At 48.6% G+C, this 19,934-nt stretch overlaps 1 protein-coding gene across 5 annotated transcripts in view; it reads left to right on the plus strand.

Annotated features, from left to right (window-relative positions):
* Positions 1-170: 170 nt before the first annotated feature.
* The window catches only part of JHY (junctional cadherin complex regulator), an 81,766-nt gene continuing 62,002 nt past the window's right edge, over positions 171-19,934 (plus strand). For 2 of the 5 annotated variants that reach the window (XM_006148803.1, XM_006148807.1), the window contains exons 1-2: positions 257-369; positions 3,399-3,830. In XM_006148803.1, the coding sequence (XP_006148865.1) occupies positions 3,490-3,830 (341 nt within the window). In that variant the 5' untranslated portion in view covers positions 257-369; positions 3,399-3,489. The other 3 variants (XM_006148804.1, XM_006148806.2, XM_006148805.2) reach the window with 3 other exon arrangements.

A 19,934-nucleotide genomic window follows, 5' to 3' on the forward strand; every position in this document is an offset into this window, starting at 1 on the left:
GGGCCGGGACCGCCACCGGGACAGCCCTGGGACAGCCTCCCAGAGCAGCCTGTTCTCGACCCAGGAGGGCCGGCCCCGAGCCCCAGACCCACGGGGCCCATCGCTTCCTGGACCGTAAATCGCCCCTCGCGTCCGGTCGCGTCCCCAGAAACGATGGAAGGGGGACACGCGAACGCCTTCGGGCAGCCCATTCGGCGAGCGCAGAGGGGTCCTTCCCCCCTCGCAGGGGAGTTGGTTCGTCCCTGCACAGGTGGGCCGGGCCGTCGGTCTCCAAGGGAGCCCTGGGGACAGGCCGTTTCCTGTACTGTCTGGGATCCCTAGCTGCCCTCGGACATGTCCCCGGCCCGGGCGCAGCGGCAGTCCCAGCAGGTAGCCGGCCCAGCCCTGGAAGCGCCTGCCCTACTCGGCCCTGCGGTCCTGCCAGCCCCCTCTGCACTCAGTCCCGGACGCGGTGGGCCAGGCCCCTAGGAAACCTAGCCGCGCGGGATTTGGCTCTGCCTCTTTTCTTGTTTTTAAGGGTTTCTGCCCGTAGGGTCTCTCAAACGGCGACAGTATTACGGCCTATGGTCGCCATTGTATTGCTGATCCAGCTCAAGAGCCCTAGTCTCTCTCAAGAGAGGACGCAGGGACGGAATTTCGGTATGAAAGAACAATACTCTGGACTGAACTGCAGCGGTTATTTTTTATTTTTATTTATTTATTTATTTATTTTTGCTATAGGGCGTGTGCGCTCGCCAGACAGACAGAGAGAGACAGAGAGACAGAAAGCGAGAAATCACCCCCTGGGGGGATGGCCACGCTACAATCCCTTCTCCTCCATTCTCCTCTGGGGATCTTGGGCACATACGCACACACGCCCAGGGTGAGTTTAAGCCACCTGTCCGGGACTTGACCCGCGGTTTACTACTTGGGAGCCCAGCGACATAGCCATTATGGTAACAGCTGGTTCCTGCAGTGGTTATTTTAGGCGGATTCTTGGAGATGCGGAAACAGCCACCTTAAGTCTAGCAGAAAGCTGCATTTATACAAGGTGTTTGCACTGAAACGGGCCAGGCAAGGTGGCCTGTTTTTAGAAAATCCTGATGGATTTTGCCGCTTTCTAAAAACACCCTGGAAAGCAACAGCCAGCCCTAAGACAGAACACAACGCATATTTCCGCAAGCCAGTCTTAGTGGGAAATGGATGGTGATGCAGGAGGCCACCAGCAGGGAGAACCACGTCCTGTGTCAGTCCTCTGTCAGTGCCTGCAGCTCCTTCTCTCTGTTGTGTTTGCAGAGGTGCTTTTCCTCCAAGGAGCTGACCGTGCTGCTTGGAAACCGAGCAAAAGTCAACACGATAAGCAGCCCTAGCGATATGAATAGGTTGTGTTACTTAATTCAGGTGAGGATTTGCCAAAGGGAAGCGCAAGCCCTTGAAAACTAATTTTTAAATTTGATTTATTTTGAAAATTTTCTAAAGAATTCTGTTTATTTAACTCTATTTATGTATTTATTTATGTTTAATTTGGCCAGAGCGGGAGAGAGCAAGGGGTGGGGGGGAGTGAGAAAGCCAGCCACCAGGTCCAGGACATACGTGGAGCTTGCTTTCTCATTGACACTAATTTTCCAGTACTGTTTACTGGAGTGCTTTCTGTGACCCAGCCTACAGGAGAAAATGGCGGCAGGGCAGAGAGAGAGAAGGCGGAGGGCAATAGGAGCAGTCGGTGGAGAGGGAAAACCTCATCCCTTTCTGTCCTGTGTGAACTTGCCCCCCCCCCTTCCTAGACGGTCTGTGGGTCGGTACAGTGGCCTTGGACGGTGAGGGCTCCTTGACAATCCCCCTCCTAAGTGTTGCTTGGGTCAATTTCCCTTCACCCCACTTTCCCCTGGACAGCGGCCCTCTCTGGAGTGTGGGCAGCCCGGCTTGGCTTGGAATCGCTCAGGACGGGATTCACAGGCCCACCAGGTCTTTCGTTCAGTCATTTTCAGCATTATTACGGTTTTGTTTTATATTGAGCGAGGTGGATCTTCAGGTCATGTCCAGCTAAAATTTTTTGGAATTATTTATTTATCTTGATTTATGAAGCAGACTGTTATGTGATTTCTGGTGCCATTCCGCGTGGGCATGAGGACGGGGTCTCCCACAGGCATCTCAGTGAGAGACAGGTCTCCTGCTGGCTAAGGACAGTTTAGCCCCGTGCTTTTTGCCATGTTCATTTTGGTAAGATGTTTGCTGTGGGGCACACATGCTCACCAGAGAGAGAGAGAGAGGGAAAGTGAGAAAGCAAGCCACCAGGTCTGGGCTCGAATGGCCGTCTGCCATGTGGGAGTCCGGCGCCTTAACCGCCATGCCGCCTGCTGGCCCCGATGCCCATGGAAATTACATGTTCCTGTCTAGAAGCACCCTGGGTATCGAAGAGTCTTTTCCAACCTGTGCTAGGCCTACAAACAACAGAGCTTCCCTGCTTCCAGTTCCTAGTATGGAAGCCACACTCCTCCCTCCTTCCTCTACACACCCAGAGGTAGACCGTGGCCCATTTCACTCTATTCGTGAACACTCCTGAGAGGGGCATGTTGTCACCCTGGCCATTTGAAACAAGGCCTTCCAAGTCCTGTCCATAACTCACCGTTTGGATTTGTCCAGATTTGTCTGGGACAAGCCCTTGGAAACGCCACGTAGGGATCTGCTTCCAAGCAGTCATCCATCTCCTCAGTAAAGCTGGACCGACTCTCTGGAGGTTGGCTCTGAGCGCTGCATGGCTGTGTTTCTGTGCAGAGAAAAACAACCATTGTTCCAGTAGACTTTCCTGCTATGCGCAAAAGGGGCCCAACGAAAGCCTGCAGGTCTTAGAACAAGGTTCTCCTACTCGTTTACATTTCTGATCGGAGCCAGCAGATGGCGTAGCGCTTATGTCGCTGGATTCCTACGTGGCCTGGACCCAGTGGCTTGAAAACCACACTAGGGGCTTGCAGGTGACACAGTGGTTAAGGTGCTGGACTCCCGTATGGCCAACTGTGGGTCAAGTCCTGGCCTGGTGGCTTGCTGTCTCATTTTCCCTTTCTCTTTCTCTCTGGTCAAATTAAATAATAACAAAGAAAATAATAATTTCAAAGAAAAATATTACATTGGACGTGTGTGTGTGTGTGTGTGTGTGTGTGCCCAAGATCCCAGGAGGAAAATGGATGAAAAGGGATTCTGGTGTTGCCATCTCCCCCCCCCCCCGGGGATGTGATTTCTCACTTTCCCTCTCTCTCTCCCTCTCTCTCTCTCTCTCTTTACTATGAGTGTGTGGGTCCTAACGCAAAAACATCAAAAAATAAAAAATTAGTAATAATCATCCATAATAAATTCCTGATTAACATGGGCATCAAGGTAATTTCAGCAGTCACAGGGTGACACAAGAATGTTTTTTTTTTCAGGTAGTGCTTTTACGAACCGCAGCTTTCAATATTCAGCCAGCTGCTCCTGTCCACAAGAGTCTCCTCCGTTAATTTTTGAAATTTTGTCAAGATGAGTAGGAATAAGCTAATTCCCAAGCTCTCTGTTTCGTCTCCTGTCCATCACGCCAACTTCAGTGTCCAGCCTACAGCCCCACCAGATAAGAAAGAAGACACGCATGGGATTTTGAAGGACTCCTTGGAATCTAACTCAGAAAGCCTCATTCACGAGAATACGACCCAGCCTGAACTTGAGGGCCGCGGCCAGGACAATGACATGGACCCTGACAGCTTAGAGGAGGGTAGCTCTGGGCCAGAAAGCCTGAGTGAGACCGAAGAGGAGGCCAGCAGAAAAGTTGCACAAGTGGCCAGCCAGGGAAACCTTCCCTCCCGGGACGATGGCGCCAACAACACGTAAGGAACTGGCTTGTGTGTATAGTCATGGGATCAAAAGCAGATTGTTGCATGATTTCTGGTGCCATTCCACGTGGGAGTGAGGACGGGGTCTCACTCATAGCGTGTGTGAAACAGGTCTCCCGCCGGCTAAGGACGACTTAGCTTCATGCTTTTTGCTATGTTCATTTTTTTAAGTTGTTTGCCATAGGACGCAATGTGCTTGCCAGAAAAAGACAGAGAGAGACAGTGAGAGAGAAAGTGAGGACCCGCCCCAGGGAAGATGGCCACACCGCAGTCCCTTCTCCTCCATTCTCCTCTAGGAATTTTGGGCATGCATGCACACACACCTGGCATGATTTCAAAGCTGCTGGCTCAAGGATTTGAACTGTGATCAGCCATGTGGGAATCCAGTGCCTTAACGACCATGTCAGGGACTTATTTGAGCAAAAGAACGTGGTACTGTGGCTTCGATTTGATGAAGCACTAAATGGCAGGGCAAAGACAGGTGTTAAGAGCCATGGATTTGAGGGTGTTAGTGCGGAGGGAAGTGCAGGGTCTGAGATCGACCATCGAGGCTCCAACACTGGCTCCGCCGCTTACTCGCTATTTGACCTTGATCTCTCTGTGCCTCGACTTCCTCATCGGAATACAGAAACAGAATAAGAGGGGCCTGACGGTGGCACAGAGTAGCACACGATGCCCTGTGAGGCCGGCCCCCAGGAAGGTTCTGGGCTTCCACCTCCCACGTGTGTGCCCTTGATCTGGGGCTGGCTGCGGCCGAGGGGGGGCGGGAGCAGCCTCAGGGGTGCGGTCTCTCTGTTTCTCTCTGTCTGTCTTTCTCGTGAAAGAAAGAAATAAACATTTTTTAAAATGAGATATGGTACTAATTACCTCACAGAATTATCATACAGTTTAAAAAAATGATAATAAAGTGCTTGGAGCAGTAATTGGATTTTTATAAATTAGGTATGATTAGATATTTTTTAAACGGGGGCCTAACTATATTAAGAAACAGTTATTGTAAGTCCTAGAACTTGGGCATGGTTTCGAAGACAAGGTCAAAGCTGGATAATAGAACAGAATTCAAGTGACATGTTTATGACACGTTAGGGACCAGTTACATGTCACAAGATTCAAGACCCCTTTGCATGTCAGAGGATTCTTTTTTTTTCTCAAGAATTATTTTATTTTACTTAGTTATTTTTGTTTTAATTTTGCCACAGGGCACATGCCCTCACCAGAGAGAAATGAGAGAGAGGGAAAGTGAGAAAGCAAGCTGCCAGGTTTGGGACTCGAACGGCGGTCGGCCATGTGGGAGTCCAGTGCCTTAACCACCACGCCGGCCCCAATAATGCTATCTTCTTTGTGTTGATTTGCCTTAGAAGTTTATGGTGATTGACTATAAACCACGTATGGCTATAGCCATAGGATTTGGGTTGACCTTAGGGGGATCCATTCTCCACTATAAAAAAAAAAAAAAATCAGAACTAGAGCTTATAGCCCCAGAATGTCTGAAAAATGTCTTTCTCTATCTCACTTCCAGCTAGGGAGTCTTCCCTGCATCTGTTGTTGCTTAGATCTGAGAAGTTTATGAGCCATTAAGTGAACAAATAAAATTGATCTCAGACTCTCCACATGAAATTCAAGTGGCTTTCATTTCTTTAAGATAGACAGCATTCTGGGAATTGTAGTTCAAAAAGAAAAAAAATTAGTCAAATCCTCGCCTTAAAACCAAAGAAAATCTCTTTCTTCTTGCTTTTATAAGCAATAATTTTAAAAGCTACTGGACAAACCACTTAGCCCTACTCTTGTGTTTGATGTTGCTAGAACCTCCTCAAAGCAATTACTCCCTCGGATCTCCCGAAGTCAGGCCACAGTTCAGTGTATGGATTAGAGAAAACCTTTTACTTCATAGAAATTGGAGCAACATTGACCGGAGTGAATGAATCGAGAGTGGAGAGAGGATCTTCACATGAGAATCCTCCACCCCCACTCGAGAACTCACCTTCCGACACTCAGCACTCAGGAGGGAGATCACTGTAATTCCTAGAGCATTGCAAAGAATCTCGTCAGTCGTCAGTCCCGGGCTTCTGAAACCTTCTCTATGTAAACAACCACCACCAATCAGGGAGCAGCAGTGCAGGCTCGATGAGGGATCGTTTATGGGAAGACTTACATAATGAGCCGCCCTCTGTGGCACTATTTGCTTTCCATATGAAGGGGTCTTCCAAAAGTTCATGCCGAATGTGTCCTTTGAAAAAACTATGCATGGGTTTCAAACTATTTTGCACCAAAATAAACTCATCCTGTTTATTTCGCCCAATCCTACTTTTGCCCAAACTCTTCAAGGTCCCCTGTACAATATCTCACTTATCCTTACAAGAGCCTCTTAGCAAGGCTTTATCATCCCCATTTTGCTGATAAGGAGCCAAGGCTGTAAGAGCTAGAGAGGTGTCTGCAGCGACTACGCTACAGAGTCAGAGATTGGACGGCCTCTAACTCTCAGTCCTGTACCTGTCAGTACACAGGTTATCAAAGACTGATCTGGTAAAGGATTCCAGTTTGCTTTCTAATTAAAAGTAAAAATATAACAATTTCACTATGGACTAAATTGAGGTCAGAGTAAATATACATGTAAAATGATCGATTTTGGTAAAATATTAAAAAAACGTTTAAAAATGAGACCAGCAGATGGCGTAACGATTATGTTGCTGGGCTCCCCCATAGTCGACTGGGGTTCAAGTCCTGGACCTGATGGCTTAAAACTCACGCCAGGCGCATGTGCGTGCATGCCCCCAAATTGGAGAGGAGAATGGAGAAGGGATTACAGCATGGTCATCCCCTGGGGGTGATTTCTCATTTTTGTCTCTCTGTCCAGTGCACGCACTCTATGGCAAAAATCTCTTTAAAAAAATTAAAGATTGGGGCAGTAGGAGACATGGTGGTTAGGGACAGAACTCCACATGGCCGACCATGGTTCAAGGCCTGGACCTGGTGACTTAAAAAGTCACACTGGGCTCATGTGCATGTATATCCAAAATTCTGAGAGCAGAATGGAGGAGAGGGGATTGAGGCATGGCCATCCCCTCTCAGGGGTGACTTCTCACCTTTCCTCTCTCTGTTTCTCTCTGTCTATAGCAAAAACCTTAGGAAAAAAGCTTAAAGGCTCTTGCATCCTTGGGATAAATGGATATCAATAGTGTCTTCCTCTGCACAGCAAAGTCGTCGTAACCTTGTTCAACACCTCTCCAGGAACAGAGAGGCTTCCTGCCTCACAGCCTGGGGTCACAGGCCCACCTCTGTCTACTACCCCGCCTTGCGCTAGAAATGAGTGGGCAAGGGAGGCGGGCGTGAGGAGAGGTTGCTGGGGAAACTGACTACGCATATTTGCCCACAAGTGAAAAGCGGACTCATTGGTAGTAACCCGCCTTTCTGTGGTGTGGCCGTGTAGATGCTCCCTCGCGAATGCTCTTCAGGCGTGCTGTTTCTGATTCATGTGAGAATCAGGTGAAGTGTTGATTGACGCTATCTGGGGTTTGAGAGCAAATGTGGAATAGCCAAAACAGACAGCAGATAAAGCAAGACTTAGTGAAGGCGGAAGCACAGGGACCCCACCCGCCACGCCCCTCCCTCAGGTTGTTTTATGAAACACCGTGGAAATACCTAAGCAGAGGTCAGATTGCGGGCTCTTGAAGGTGTTGTGAGATGCGTTTGGGAGAGTAAAGACGTTTGAGGCCGGTTCTAAAAGTCAGGGGTTATTGAGACCATCGCAGAAACTTCCAGGAGTCGGTTTGCATTTCGGTTGACTTCTACCAATATGCATCCATGTTGCTTTCTGTTGTCTTTTATTTTTGAAGAGGTTTTTGTTATAGGGCGCATGCGCTCTCCAGAAAGGAGAGAGACAGAGGGACAGAAAATGAGAAATCACCCCCCAGGGGGAATGGCCACACTGCAATCTCTTCCCTTCTCCTCCATTCTCCTCTCAGGATCTTGGGAACACACGCACATGTGCCCAGCATGAGTTTAAGCCAACAGGTCCAGGACTCAAACCACAGTCGACTTCATGGGAGTCCAGCGACTGAGCCATTACGTCGACTGCTGGTCCCTCTGTTGTCTCTTATTAGGTATTTATTTATTGGTTTCATGGGAGAGAAAAACAGAGAGTCAGAGAGACAGGCGCCCTCTATAAAGTCTCCACCTCCAGCCTTTGGCAGCCCAGATCCCAGGCACACGTGTGTCCAGGCGTGTTATCACTGTACCGGCCCCTGGTCTCTGTGTTTGATTTAAGGCCATCAGCTGGCCAGCTCCTCAAATAGCTTATACAGAACATCCTAAAAGATTCATATGTACTGGATTGTCTGGGAAGTTGTGATGCGTTTTTGCATAGAAAAACATAGAAAATACATCATGACTTTTCCAACAACCTAATATTTTAATTTTTATTATTTCATTTCATTTATTATAGTTTTTTTGTTTTGTTTTGTTTTGTTTTGTTTTGCGATAGGGCACATGCGCTCACCAGAGAGAAGAGAGAGAGGAGAGAGCAAGCCACCCACCAGGTCTAGGACTCAAACTGTGATCGGCCGTGTGGGAGTCCAGTCCCTTAACCACTACACCACCTGCTGGCCCTTCATATTGTATTATAGTTTAAAAAGAACTATGGGGGGGGGGCACTGCAGGTGGCATGGGGATTAAGACGCTGGACTCTCATGTGGCTGATTGTGGTTCGAGTCCCAGAGTCACTGGCTTGAGATTCACACTGGGCGCATGTGTGTGCATACCCACAATCCCAGTGGGAGAATGGAGGAGAAGGGGTTATGGCATGACCACTGCCATTGTATTATAGTTTAAAAAGAACTATGGGGGGGGGGCACTGCAGGTGGCATGGGGATTAAGACGCTGGACTCTCATGTGGCTGATTGTGGTTCGAGTCCCAGAGTCACTGGCTTGAGATTCACACTGGGCGCATGTGTGTGCATACCCACAATCCCAGTGGGAGAATGGAGGAGAAGGGGTTATGGCATGACCACTGCCTCCCTCCCGGTGGAGGTGATTTCTCACTTTTCCTGTTACTGTCTCTCTTGTGAGCGTACACGCCCTGTGGCAATAAATAAATAAATAAATAAATAAATAAATAATAAATAAAATAAAAAGAAGCACTAGGATTGTACCGGTGCCATGGTGGATGCGCAGCTGCGGGAGGTCATGAGGGTGTGCGCAGGCACTGATGGCATCCATGAAAGGCAGAGTCCTCACCAGAAATGTGGACACCGCTGGGACCTCTGGGGTCCGTCACCCTTGGGGAGGACGACTAGTTCCTTTCTGGTTTATTTCAAAACTGGGATACGCTATTGTGTTTGAATAAGTGAGACGGCAGGGAGTCCCAGACTTCACAGTGTTCCTGAAATGTATGTCACCTGAGAATTTATCAAGAGAATCCCATTGCTAAGGAGGCAGTTTATTTCACGATGTGGACAGTTTCCTTTATCTCCACTCCTGGCAGGTTTGAAAGTCTGGAGAATATGGAGTGGTATACTTCTTTCATGTGTTGACTTTATTTTTTTCTTAAATAATTATTTTAACTTTATTTATTTATTTATTTTAATTTGACCAAAGAGAGGGAGAGACAGAGTGAGAAAGAGACGGAAAGTGAGAAAGCAAGCTGCCAAGTCTGGGACTCGAACTGCAATTGGCCATGTAGGAGTTTGGTGCCCTTAACCACCACTCCACCTGCTGGCCCCTAATGTGTTGACTTGACACTGAATGATTTTCCCAACACTTACATTGCTGAGTTTTACATGAAAAGCTCAGTCCGAGTAAGGCGAGACAGAGTGAGAAAGAGACGGAAAGTGAGAAAGCAAGCTGCCAAGTCTGGGACTCGAACTGCAATTGGCCATGTAGGAGTTTGGTGCCCTTAACCACCACTCCACCTGCTGGCCCCTAATGTGTTGACTTGACACTGAATGATTTTCCCAACACTTACATTGCTGAGTTTTACATGAAAAGCTCAGTCCGAGTAAGGCCAAAATCAGACTCTTGGAGCTATCGGGGCTCTTCCAGGCCAGCCTCGTCCCCTTGTTGCTCAAAGGAGGGATCCGAGACAGGGCAGCAGAGACTCACCCATGTACGCCCTGCTGGTCAGAGGCAAGCTGGACTAGAACCCTGCGTCAAGGCCTGGCCCTTGCTTTTCCATATCACAGCTGCAATTCCCATGCAGTTAACCTGGCACCTTAAAAAGTGCAATAAACCCAGGGGGGCCAGCAGGTGGTTAAGGCTTTGGACTCCCACATGGCAGACTGTAGTTTGAATCCTGACCCAGAGACTTGAATCCTAACCCAGAGGCTTGAAACACACCAGGCACGTGTGTGTGCATGCCCAAAATCCCCAGGGAATGGAGAAGGGATTGCAGAGTGACCCTTTATGCTAGAGGGTGATCTCTCATTCTCTCTCTCTCTGTTCTCCAACAAGCGCACATACATACCATGTAGCAAGAATCTCTATGAAAAAAAAAAAAGATGCAGTAAGATGCAAAAAATACATAATCCCTTCTCCTCCATTCTCCTCTTGGGATCTTGGGCATGCATGCACACGCACCCGGCATGAGTTTTAAGCCACTGGGTCTGGGACGCGAACCGCGGTTGACTACGTGGGGGTCCAGCGACATAGCCAATATGCTAACTGCTGGTTCCCTATTATCATTCTTTTTAAAATTTGATCAGAGAGAGAAGGAAAGTGAGAAAGCAAGCCACCAGGTCCAGGATTCCAACCATGGTCAACTATATGGGATTCTAGTACCTTAACCACCACGCCACCTACCAGCCCCGTACTAGGATTTTAAATCGCAGTGACCAGCTTGCCCTCTTACCATTTATTTTCATTTAACTCACAGGTTGTCCCTGAATCCAGACTGGCACTAACAAAAACTCAGGACAAATATTGGCTGTTGGCCACAAATCCGTTACTGAATAAAAAAAAAGGGACTTTGGGTGGAATTATCCAAATTATATGATTGCTGTAAATAAAATTTACTAGATTACAGTCCATCCCCACGAATGTTTCTATACTCAGTCTTTGGCTCATTTAACCATCTTTTTTCTATTAAAATGCTTCTTTGGGGGACAAAATAAAGGCCTATATCATATGACATTTCTGGGGTTGCAAATCATCTCTATGAAGCATTTCAGAGGTTTTGTGGGACCATTTTATTTCACACTCACAAAAGCGAATTTTTAATCTTTTGGATTTATTTCATTTTGTTTATTTAAAAGCCGTTGATGGGAAGATAAGAGGAGCATAGACTACCAAAATCCTTGGCCACAATTGTCACTTTTATAGTTCCTCCAAGAAGCATGAAAAACTTTACACTTAAACAAAAATTGAATTTGCTGTTCATATGCATAAAAGATTTAATGGCATATAAATTGGGAATAATTGTTCTGTTTCAAAGGATTAAATTAAGCCTAAATCAATAATAACATGTGCAGTTTCCATTTAACAGCCTACTTAAAATAAAGTGGCAAATAAATAACAGCTAAATGATTAATAGCGATGCTTTTATTCACCTCCTCAACAGGCGAAATGGCCAGGATTGCATATTTGATTGTGAGCGCAGAGGACGTTAATTGTGCTAGAAACATGCTCTAATTTTAGCAAATTTTTGATTGAATACAGTACTGACTACGAGGCTCTTCATTAAATGGGGATTTTATTTTATTTTGTTTGAAGTTATCACAGTAAGTACTCCAATGCGGTCCATTAAAGCCAGCGAAGATCATGGCGGACGCATGTGAGCCGCCCCCACCCCGCCCCTAGGCGTCCATGGCTAACCGGGCATCTGAAGAGGGCCCGGCATCTGTTGTCTGAATGACAACAAAAGAGTTGTGTGCTCATTGTCTGCCGACCTTTCCATCGGAGGGGAGGAGAGGAGGTGCGCTTAGTGCCCAGACAACGACTGATGAAAGGGCACTTCACGCCCATTTTGTCCCGGCGTGTTGACCTGGACCACAGACACAGCCGAGCTTAGCACGCAAGCCCAGCACAATAGGGTTCTTAGTATCATGTTCTGTTTGCACCATGAGGTTTGTCTCTGTGAGGCATCCCAGCTTTCCACACTCGGTGCTGCAAAACATCACCTCCCATTTGTATCAACACACGGTTTCCCTCTGCTATGGAGGTGGGGGTATTTTGTTTATTAAGGTTGTTCGCCACAGGGTGCTCATCAGAGAGAGGGAAAGTAAGAAATCACCCCCCGGGGGGATGGCCACTCTGCAATCCCTTCTGCATTCTCCTCTCAGGATCTTGGGCACACACACACATGCACCTGGCGTGAGTTCAAGCCACCAGGTCCAGGACTCAAACCGCAGTTGACTATATGGGAGTCCAGTGACATAGCCATTATGCCAACTGCTGGTCCCATGCATGTTTCAAGCTGCCAGATCCAGGACTCAAATTGTGGTCGGCCATGTGGGAGTCCAGCACCTTAACCACTACACTACCTGCTGGCCCCAGGGATCTTTTAATTAATTAATTAATTAATTAATTTTAATTTATTATTTTTTAATTTTCTATAGGGCATCCATGCTCATCAGAGAGAGAGAGAATGTGAGCAAAGAAGTCACCAGGTCTGGGGCTCAACCATGTGGGAGTCCAGCACCTTAACCCCCATGCCACCTGCTGGCCTCGATGGGGGTATTTTAAGATAGTCGTTGCAGGTGTAAATGGGGCAGCTCTTAACAGCCACTCTGCCCTTGTATTTATGCATTCTTAGAGTTGGTCTTCAATCACTGGGCAGGGACATTTTTCTTAGCCAGAGCAACTTGTTTTCTCTGGTTTGTCGCCAAACCTCTGTATGTTCTAGACTCCACCCAGCATCCTCCTGCGCAGTGCACGACATGCTTCTGAGCCACTGACGGCAGGAAGTGAGTGGGGACTACAAATTGTAGCTCTTCGGAAGATCTGAAATAATTGAATGCTCTCGGTTTTATCTTCCTCATCGGCATTCGCCAGTTGTTAAAATAGTTCTTCCTGGGGACCAGCAGATGGCAGAATGGTCACGTTGCTGGACTCCCACGTGGTCAATGGTAGCTTGAGTCCCTGACCCCGTGGTGGCTTGAAACTTCTGTGAGACACATGTACATGCATACCCAAAATCCTGAGAGAATGGAGAAGGGATTGCAGCATGGCCATTCCCCCAGGGGCTGATTTCTTTCTGCCTGTCTCTCTGTCTCTCTCCGGTGAGCACAAGCACCCTATAGCAAAAATCTCTTACACACACACACACACACACACACACACACATATAGGACCAACAGTTAGCATAATGGCTATGTCGCTGGACTCCCATGTAGTAGGCAGTTCGAGTCCCAGACCCGGTGGCTTAAACTCACACCGGGCGCATGTGCGTGCGTGCCCAAGATCCCAAGAGGAGAATGGAGGAGAAGGGATTGCGGCATGGTCATTCCCCCTGGAGGGTGATTTTTCGCTTTCTATTTCTCTGTTTCTCTGTCTTTCTGCCGAGCACATGTGCCCTGTAGCAAAAACAACTCCAAAAAAGAAAAAAAAAACTACACACACACACCCACCCCTATTCCCTCCTTGGGAGATGCTGACATTCTTAATCCTATTCCCTAAATGCTGTTCCCAGTTCTCCATAGTGCTGAAGTCGGGGCTCAGAAACTACGTTTGTAAGATGAGTGTTGATCTTTCAGGCCACTAGGGTACCACTTAGTGCACCACAAGACAACTTAGTGCCCTGGAAAAAACCTGAGCCCTGGGGAGAGAGGAATCCCCCGAGACCCGTCAGCAGGTAGTATCGCTCACAACAATAGTGAAAAAAAAGCACACAACAATAGTGCTGTCATGGCGCCTGAGTGACGCCCAGCCTCGAGAGCAGAGCCAGAGCTCCCTGACTGTGCCAGGGACCCGGATCTGAGCACTTGTGCACCATAACTCAGTCCTTCCAATCACACCGGGGCAGGTGCTGACAGGGAAACTGAGCCACTCGCCCCCTTTCACATAGTAACTGGTAGCACCTGGAATTGAGTGTATTTAACCTGATCCCAGGACCCTTGTCCTCTGACCTGCTGCAGTCCTGTTTCTCAGAACCAAAATACTCCACAACATTAGAGAAAGGAAGCCCCACGGGGCCGGCAGGTAACATCGCCGTTGAGACACTGAACTCCCACCTGGCCGAACGTGGTTTAAGTCCCACCCCTGGCAGCTTGGAAATCACACCAGGTGCATGTGCATGCCCAGAATTCTAGGAGGAGAATGGAGAAGGGACTGCAGCGTGGCCATCCTCCTGCGGGGTGATTTCTCACTTTCTCTCTCACCATCTCTCTGTCTCTCTCTGGCAAGTGCACGTGCTGGAGACGGTGTGTAGCCATGGCTGTGGGAGGATGTTACGCCATTCTCAGCTGGTGCTGTTGAATGCGATGGCCAGTCTGAGTGCACCTTTTCTGCTATTTGGAGACAGACTTGTACTATAGGGCATGGGTACTCGTCAGAGGGACAGAGAGACAGAAAGCGAGAGATCATCCCCCAAGAAGGATGGCAACCCTGCGGTCCCTTCTCCTCCAGTCTCCTCTTGGGATCTTGGGCACGCATACCCATGTACCCGGTGTGAGTTTTAAGCTGCTGGGCCCAGGACTTGACCCCCTGCCAACTGCGTGCGAGTCCAGCAATGTAACCAGTATGCCATCTGCTGGTCCCTGAGTGCACCCATTTTCTCAGTCCATCTGCAGGATGGAAATCAGGGAATCCATTTCCTTCGATTATCGAAGACTACTTTTATTCCATTTTTGCGTTGCTTGTAGAAATATCTAGGACTGGGTGACTTTTAAAGAAACAGACATTTATTCAGCTCACAATTTGAAGGTTGGAAGTCCAGGAACCAACTTCTGAGGGGGAGGTGGCGGGCAGCGTCTTGGATGGTCCCTAAGCTTCTCCTTGGCCCCATCAGTATCCACGTGGCCACTGCCTGCCCCATTTCCTCTCCTTATGTACACACTAGAGCTTAATCCCGGGACCCCGTGCTACGACTTTTTCTCATCCGGAGCTCCCACCCTGGGACACCATGGAGGGATTAAGTTTTCACTTAACACCTTTACAATATATCCAAGTCTCAACACATGAACTTTTTATTATTTTTACATTTTATTTATCATTATTATTTTTTAGAGGTTTATGCTATAGGGCCCATGTACTCGCCAGAGAGAGAGACAGAGACAGAGAGAAGCAAATTGAGAAATCACCCCCTCAGGGGAATAGTCATGCCTCAATCCCTTCTCCTCCATTCTCCTCCTGGGATCTTAGGCACACATGCACACACACCTGGTGTGATTTCAAGGCACCAGGTCCAGGATTCAAACCGCTGTTGACCATGTGGCAGTCCAGCGATGTAACTGCTACACCATCTGCTGGCTCCCGTTGTTATTATTTTTTGCTATATGGCATGTGCACTCACCAGAGAGAGAAAGAGAGGAAAAGTGAGAAAACAAACTTCCAGATATGGGACTCGAACCACAGTCGACCATGTGGGAGTCTAGCGCCTTAACCCACCATGCCACCCACTGGCCCCCAACACATGAACTTTTAAGGGACAGTCAGTCACCTCACACTAAGACTGAATTCCAAACCGTGAACATTTGGGGGCCAAACCATTATTCCAAACCATAACAGCTACCTCTGTTTTAAAAATATCAGGCCTCACTCAGCTACTGCTTTTTTCCAAGACTGGGTCTGCCATGTCACGGTCCTCCTAGCTCAGCTTCTGGCTGGAGCTATAAGCAGCTGCCGCCAGGCCCAGCTGTTTCTCAGACAGGGTCTTGCTATGTCGCCAGGCCAGCCTTGAGCTCCCAGTCTTCCTGCCTCACTCACTGTGTCGGACCTTTAGGTTAGACGAGGACTCAAACTCAGGCTTCCCGTGTGGCCCAGGCTATGGAGCACAGGGTCCTGCTGTGCCCACTGCTGGGGCTTGGGCCTCGCTCACTGGATTCTTTATGAGTCTGCCCTAGACCGTGGGACAATGCAGTTGGAACAGACTTTGAGATACCACCTAGTGATAAGATCTGAAAAGACAAGGTTAACATAGCCTTAGTGGTAAACAAGGCTATGTCTATTTTTTTTTAAGAGGTTTTTGCTATAGGGCGCGTGCGCTCGCCAGACAGACATAGAGAGACAGAGAGACAGAAAGCGAGAAGTCACCCCCCCAGAGGGGATAGCCACGCTGCGATCCCTTCTCCTCCATTCTCCTCTCGGGATCTTGGGCATGCACGTACATGCGCCCGGCGTGAGTTTTAAGCCACCGAGTCTGGGATGCAAACTGCGGTTGACTACATGGGAGTCCAGCGACATAGCCATTACGCTAACTGCTGGTCCCAACAAGGCTATGTCTTGTTATTTTTCTTTTTTTCTTTTTTTGGAGAGGTTTTTGCTATAGGGCGCGTGCGCTCACCAGAAAGGCAGAGAGAGAGAGAGAGAAAGCGAGAAATCACTCCCTGAGGGGGTTGACCATGCCTCAATGCCTTCTCCTCCATTCTCCTCTCAGGATCTTGGGCCTGCACTCACACGCGCCCGGCGTGAATTTAAGTCACCGGGTCCAGGATTCGAACTACAGTCGACTACATGGGAGTCCAGCGACATAGCCATTACGCTAACTGCTGGTCCCCGTCCTGCTATTTTGAATATCCCTAGCATCCTGTATTTCTTAGCCCATATAACTTGGTAACTGTTACAGCTGGCACAGAAATCCTGCCCTTCTCGCTAGCAGGGGGCTCCATCAGCCTGCCTCCGCTCCGCTCACGGCCGTGTCCTGTGCCTCGTCTCTGCCCGCACGTGAGGTGCTCCACGCGTAGCTGTGGACCAGCTGGCCCGTTCACCAGCTCACACCTCCTTCACCACCACCCGCAGGGACAGCTGCCTGGTACCATGCACTGCCATGGACAGGAGCCAGGTGCCAGAGCTCTGGGGTCTTGGGAGAATTAGGGAAGCTCTCTGAGCCTCTGCTGCCTCATTTATCAGGTGGGGTGATGACAGAGCTCCCCGCAGAGTTGTTCTGAGGGAGAGACTGAAGACTGCATGTAGGCAGACTCGGTAACATGATAACATGCCATCTGTCCACACTCCAGCCCCACCGAAGGGCAGAACGTTGATCCCCAGAGCTGCTGCCTCAGACAGCAGGCAGCCTGATCTTAACGGTGCACGGCGAGGTCTACCCCTTCTAAACCTCCACAGAGGACATGATGGCTCCCGTAGAGGGTCCTTTCCAGAAACTTGCCGCTTTGGCTGTCCCAAAGTATTTATGTCCGGGCCAATCCTGCAGCCCGGTGGTTAAGAGAGCCAGATCCCATATGGCTGACCACAGTTCAAATCCTGGCCCTGGCCACTTGAAAAACATGCTGGATACATGAAAGTGCATACCCCAAAAATCCTGGATGGAGAAATGGAGAAGGGATTGTGATGTGACCATGTCCCATCAGGGGGTGCTTTTTCCCTCTCTTTGTCTCTCTCTGGTAAGTATATATACCCCCTAGCAATTAAAAAAAAATGTATTGTACCAAAATGTTTACTCTCTAATTAAACACGCAGATTCAGAAGCCAGCAGCTGGTGTCATGGACTCCCACATCTGTGATTCAAGTCCCGGACCCAGTGGCTTAAAACATGCTGGGCACATGTGTGTACGTGCCCAAGATCCCAAGAGGGGTATGGAGGAGAAGGGATCATGGCATGGCCATCCCCTCTGAGGGATGATTTCTCATTCTCTATCTCTCTGGCGAGTACACATGCCCTATAGCAAAAATCTCTGTAAAAGAAATAAATAAAATAAAACCGTGGTCCATTTATGAAACCCAGTCTCTGTCACAGAGTGGATCAAGTCCTTTAAGACCTGACCTCTGCTTAACCTTGAGCTGCACTCAGCCCTCCTTCCTCTCGCTCCCCACTTGGTTCTCTGACAACACCCTACCCTCTGTCCCCTCTGTCCCCTTCTCGTGGTGCTCCCCAGCCTGGCTCACACTACCTGCCCTTCTCAGCCTTCAGTATCAGCCAAAGTTTTTCTTCCAGAAAGCTTTGCCAGCCTCCTAGGACCAGACTGGCTGTCCCTCCCAGCCCGATCGACCTATGCCCCTGCAGAAGGTGCGTCACTCTGGGATGCAGAGTGTGGCTCCCTGTCCACCTGCCCCACTGGGTGGTAGGTCCACCACTGTGCTGTTTAGTGCTGCACCCCGAGCTTAGTAGGTGCTCAGGAAATCCCCCCACCCCGTTGATGACTGAGCAATGAGTGAGGATAGCTAAATTCAACTTCTCTTTTCAGTAGAGCATGGAGGGACCAGCAGTTAGCGTAATGGCTATGTCGCTGGACTCTCATGTAGTCGACCGCGGTTTGCGTCCCAGACCCGGTGGCTTAAACTCACGCCAGGCACGTGTGCGTGCATGCCCAAGATCCCGAGAAGAGAATGGAAGAGAAGGGATTGCGGCGTGGCCATCCCCCCTGGGGGGTGATTTCTTGCTTTCTGTCTCTGTCTCTCTCTGTCTGTCTGGCGAGTGCACGTGCCCTATAGCAAAAACCTCTCTAAAAAAAAAAAAAAGTAGAGTGTGGAAATGGGAGGCTGGCACCTTTCTTCACATTGAAAAAGGAGCACCAGTACATGGCGTGGTGGTAAAGGTGAAGGGTCCCTGCAGCCAAATGTGCGAGTCTCAGAACTGAGGGCTTGAGAACACACTGGGCATGTGTGTGTGTGTGCATGCCCAAAATCCCAAGAGGAGAAGGGGTTCCTTCCCCTCTGGGGGGTGGTTTCCCAATGTTCCTCTTTCTGTCTCTCTCTCTTCTCTCTCTCTCTCTCTCTCTGTCCTGTGAGCACACACACCCTATAGCAAAAGCTTAAAAAAAAAAAAAGTACTTGATAATATTGAACATTCTTTCTCCCTTAAACAATCATAGTTATTCCTTATATTTAACTCAGTGAAGATAAGCCCTCAAGGGACCAGCAGATGGCGTAATGGTTACGTCATTGGACTCCCACGTAGTTGACAGCGGTTCAAGTTCCAAACTCAGTGGCTTAAAATTCATGCTGAGCACATGTGCGTGCGTGCCCCAAATCCTGAGAGAATGGAGGAGGAGGGATTGCAGCATGGCCAGTCGCCCTGGGGGGTGATTTCTCACTTTCTGTCTCCGTACCTCTCTGTCTCTCCAGCAAGCTCACATGCTCTATAGCAAAAATCTCTAAAAAACAAGGTAAGTCCTTAAATCATTCACACATTTACTCCAATTCAAAGAAGTTTCTGTGTGATTCAGTTCTAATTTATTACTAATGCCCTATTTGTGTTGAGTAGAGTCTTTCTTTCTTTAACATTTATTTATGTACTTATTGATCTGTTGTGAAATTCAAGCCAACAGGTTCCAAACTCAAACTGTGGTCAGCCATGTGAAAATCCAGTGCCTTACCCACCATGCCACCTGCTGGCCAAGTAGAGTATTTCTTGAGCGCAGTTATTTGTCCAAGAAGCATTGCTTGACTGGGGTCCACAGCGCAGCATGGCGTCCTCAGGCAGAGGTTGGGGAGGGGACGAGCCCTTGTCCCTGCTGCCCAGTCACTTACCTGAGTGAGGACCCAAGGTCCCCACAGCGTGAAGCTAGCTAAGCCAGACGCAGAGCATTTCAGGCACCTCGCATCCCACTGGCCCTCCCACAGTTCTGAGAAGGCAGCGGCACAACCTTCGGTTAGTCCTGCTCACGGATGAGCGGAACCTGCTCAGGGAGCACATGAGCTGCCAGCTCACCCCAACAAGGAGTGACAGATGCAGAAGTGAGCTCAGGCCAATACAGTCCCAATCCAGATCGTGCACTGCTGGGCCACCTACGTCCCATGGAAAACGCATAGTGTGAAAAAACTGTGTGAAGAACCAGCAGGTGATGTGGTTAAGGCTCTGGACACTCCCAAATGGCTGACCGCAGTTCAAGTCCCGGACTTGCTTTCCCACTTTTCCTCTCTCTCTGGTCAAATTTAAATAAATGAATAAATAAAATTAAATAAATAATAATTTTTAAAAAAGGAAAAACTGTGTGTAGATTTTTTTTTCTTTCTTTCTTTCTTTCTTTCTTTCTTTCTTTTTTTTTTTTTTTT

Source organism: Tupaia chinensis, unplaced genomic scaffold (assembly GCF_000334495.1).
Source record: "Tupaia chinensis unplaced genomic scaffold, TupChi_1.0 Scaffold000247_1, whole genome shotgun sequence".
Lineage (NCBI taxonomy): Eukaryota > Metazoa > Chordata > Mammalia > Scandentia > Tupaiidae > Tupaia > Tupaia belangeri.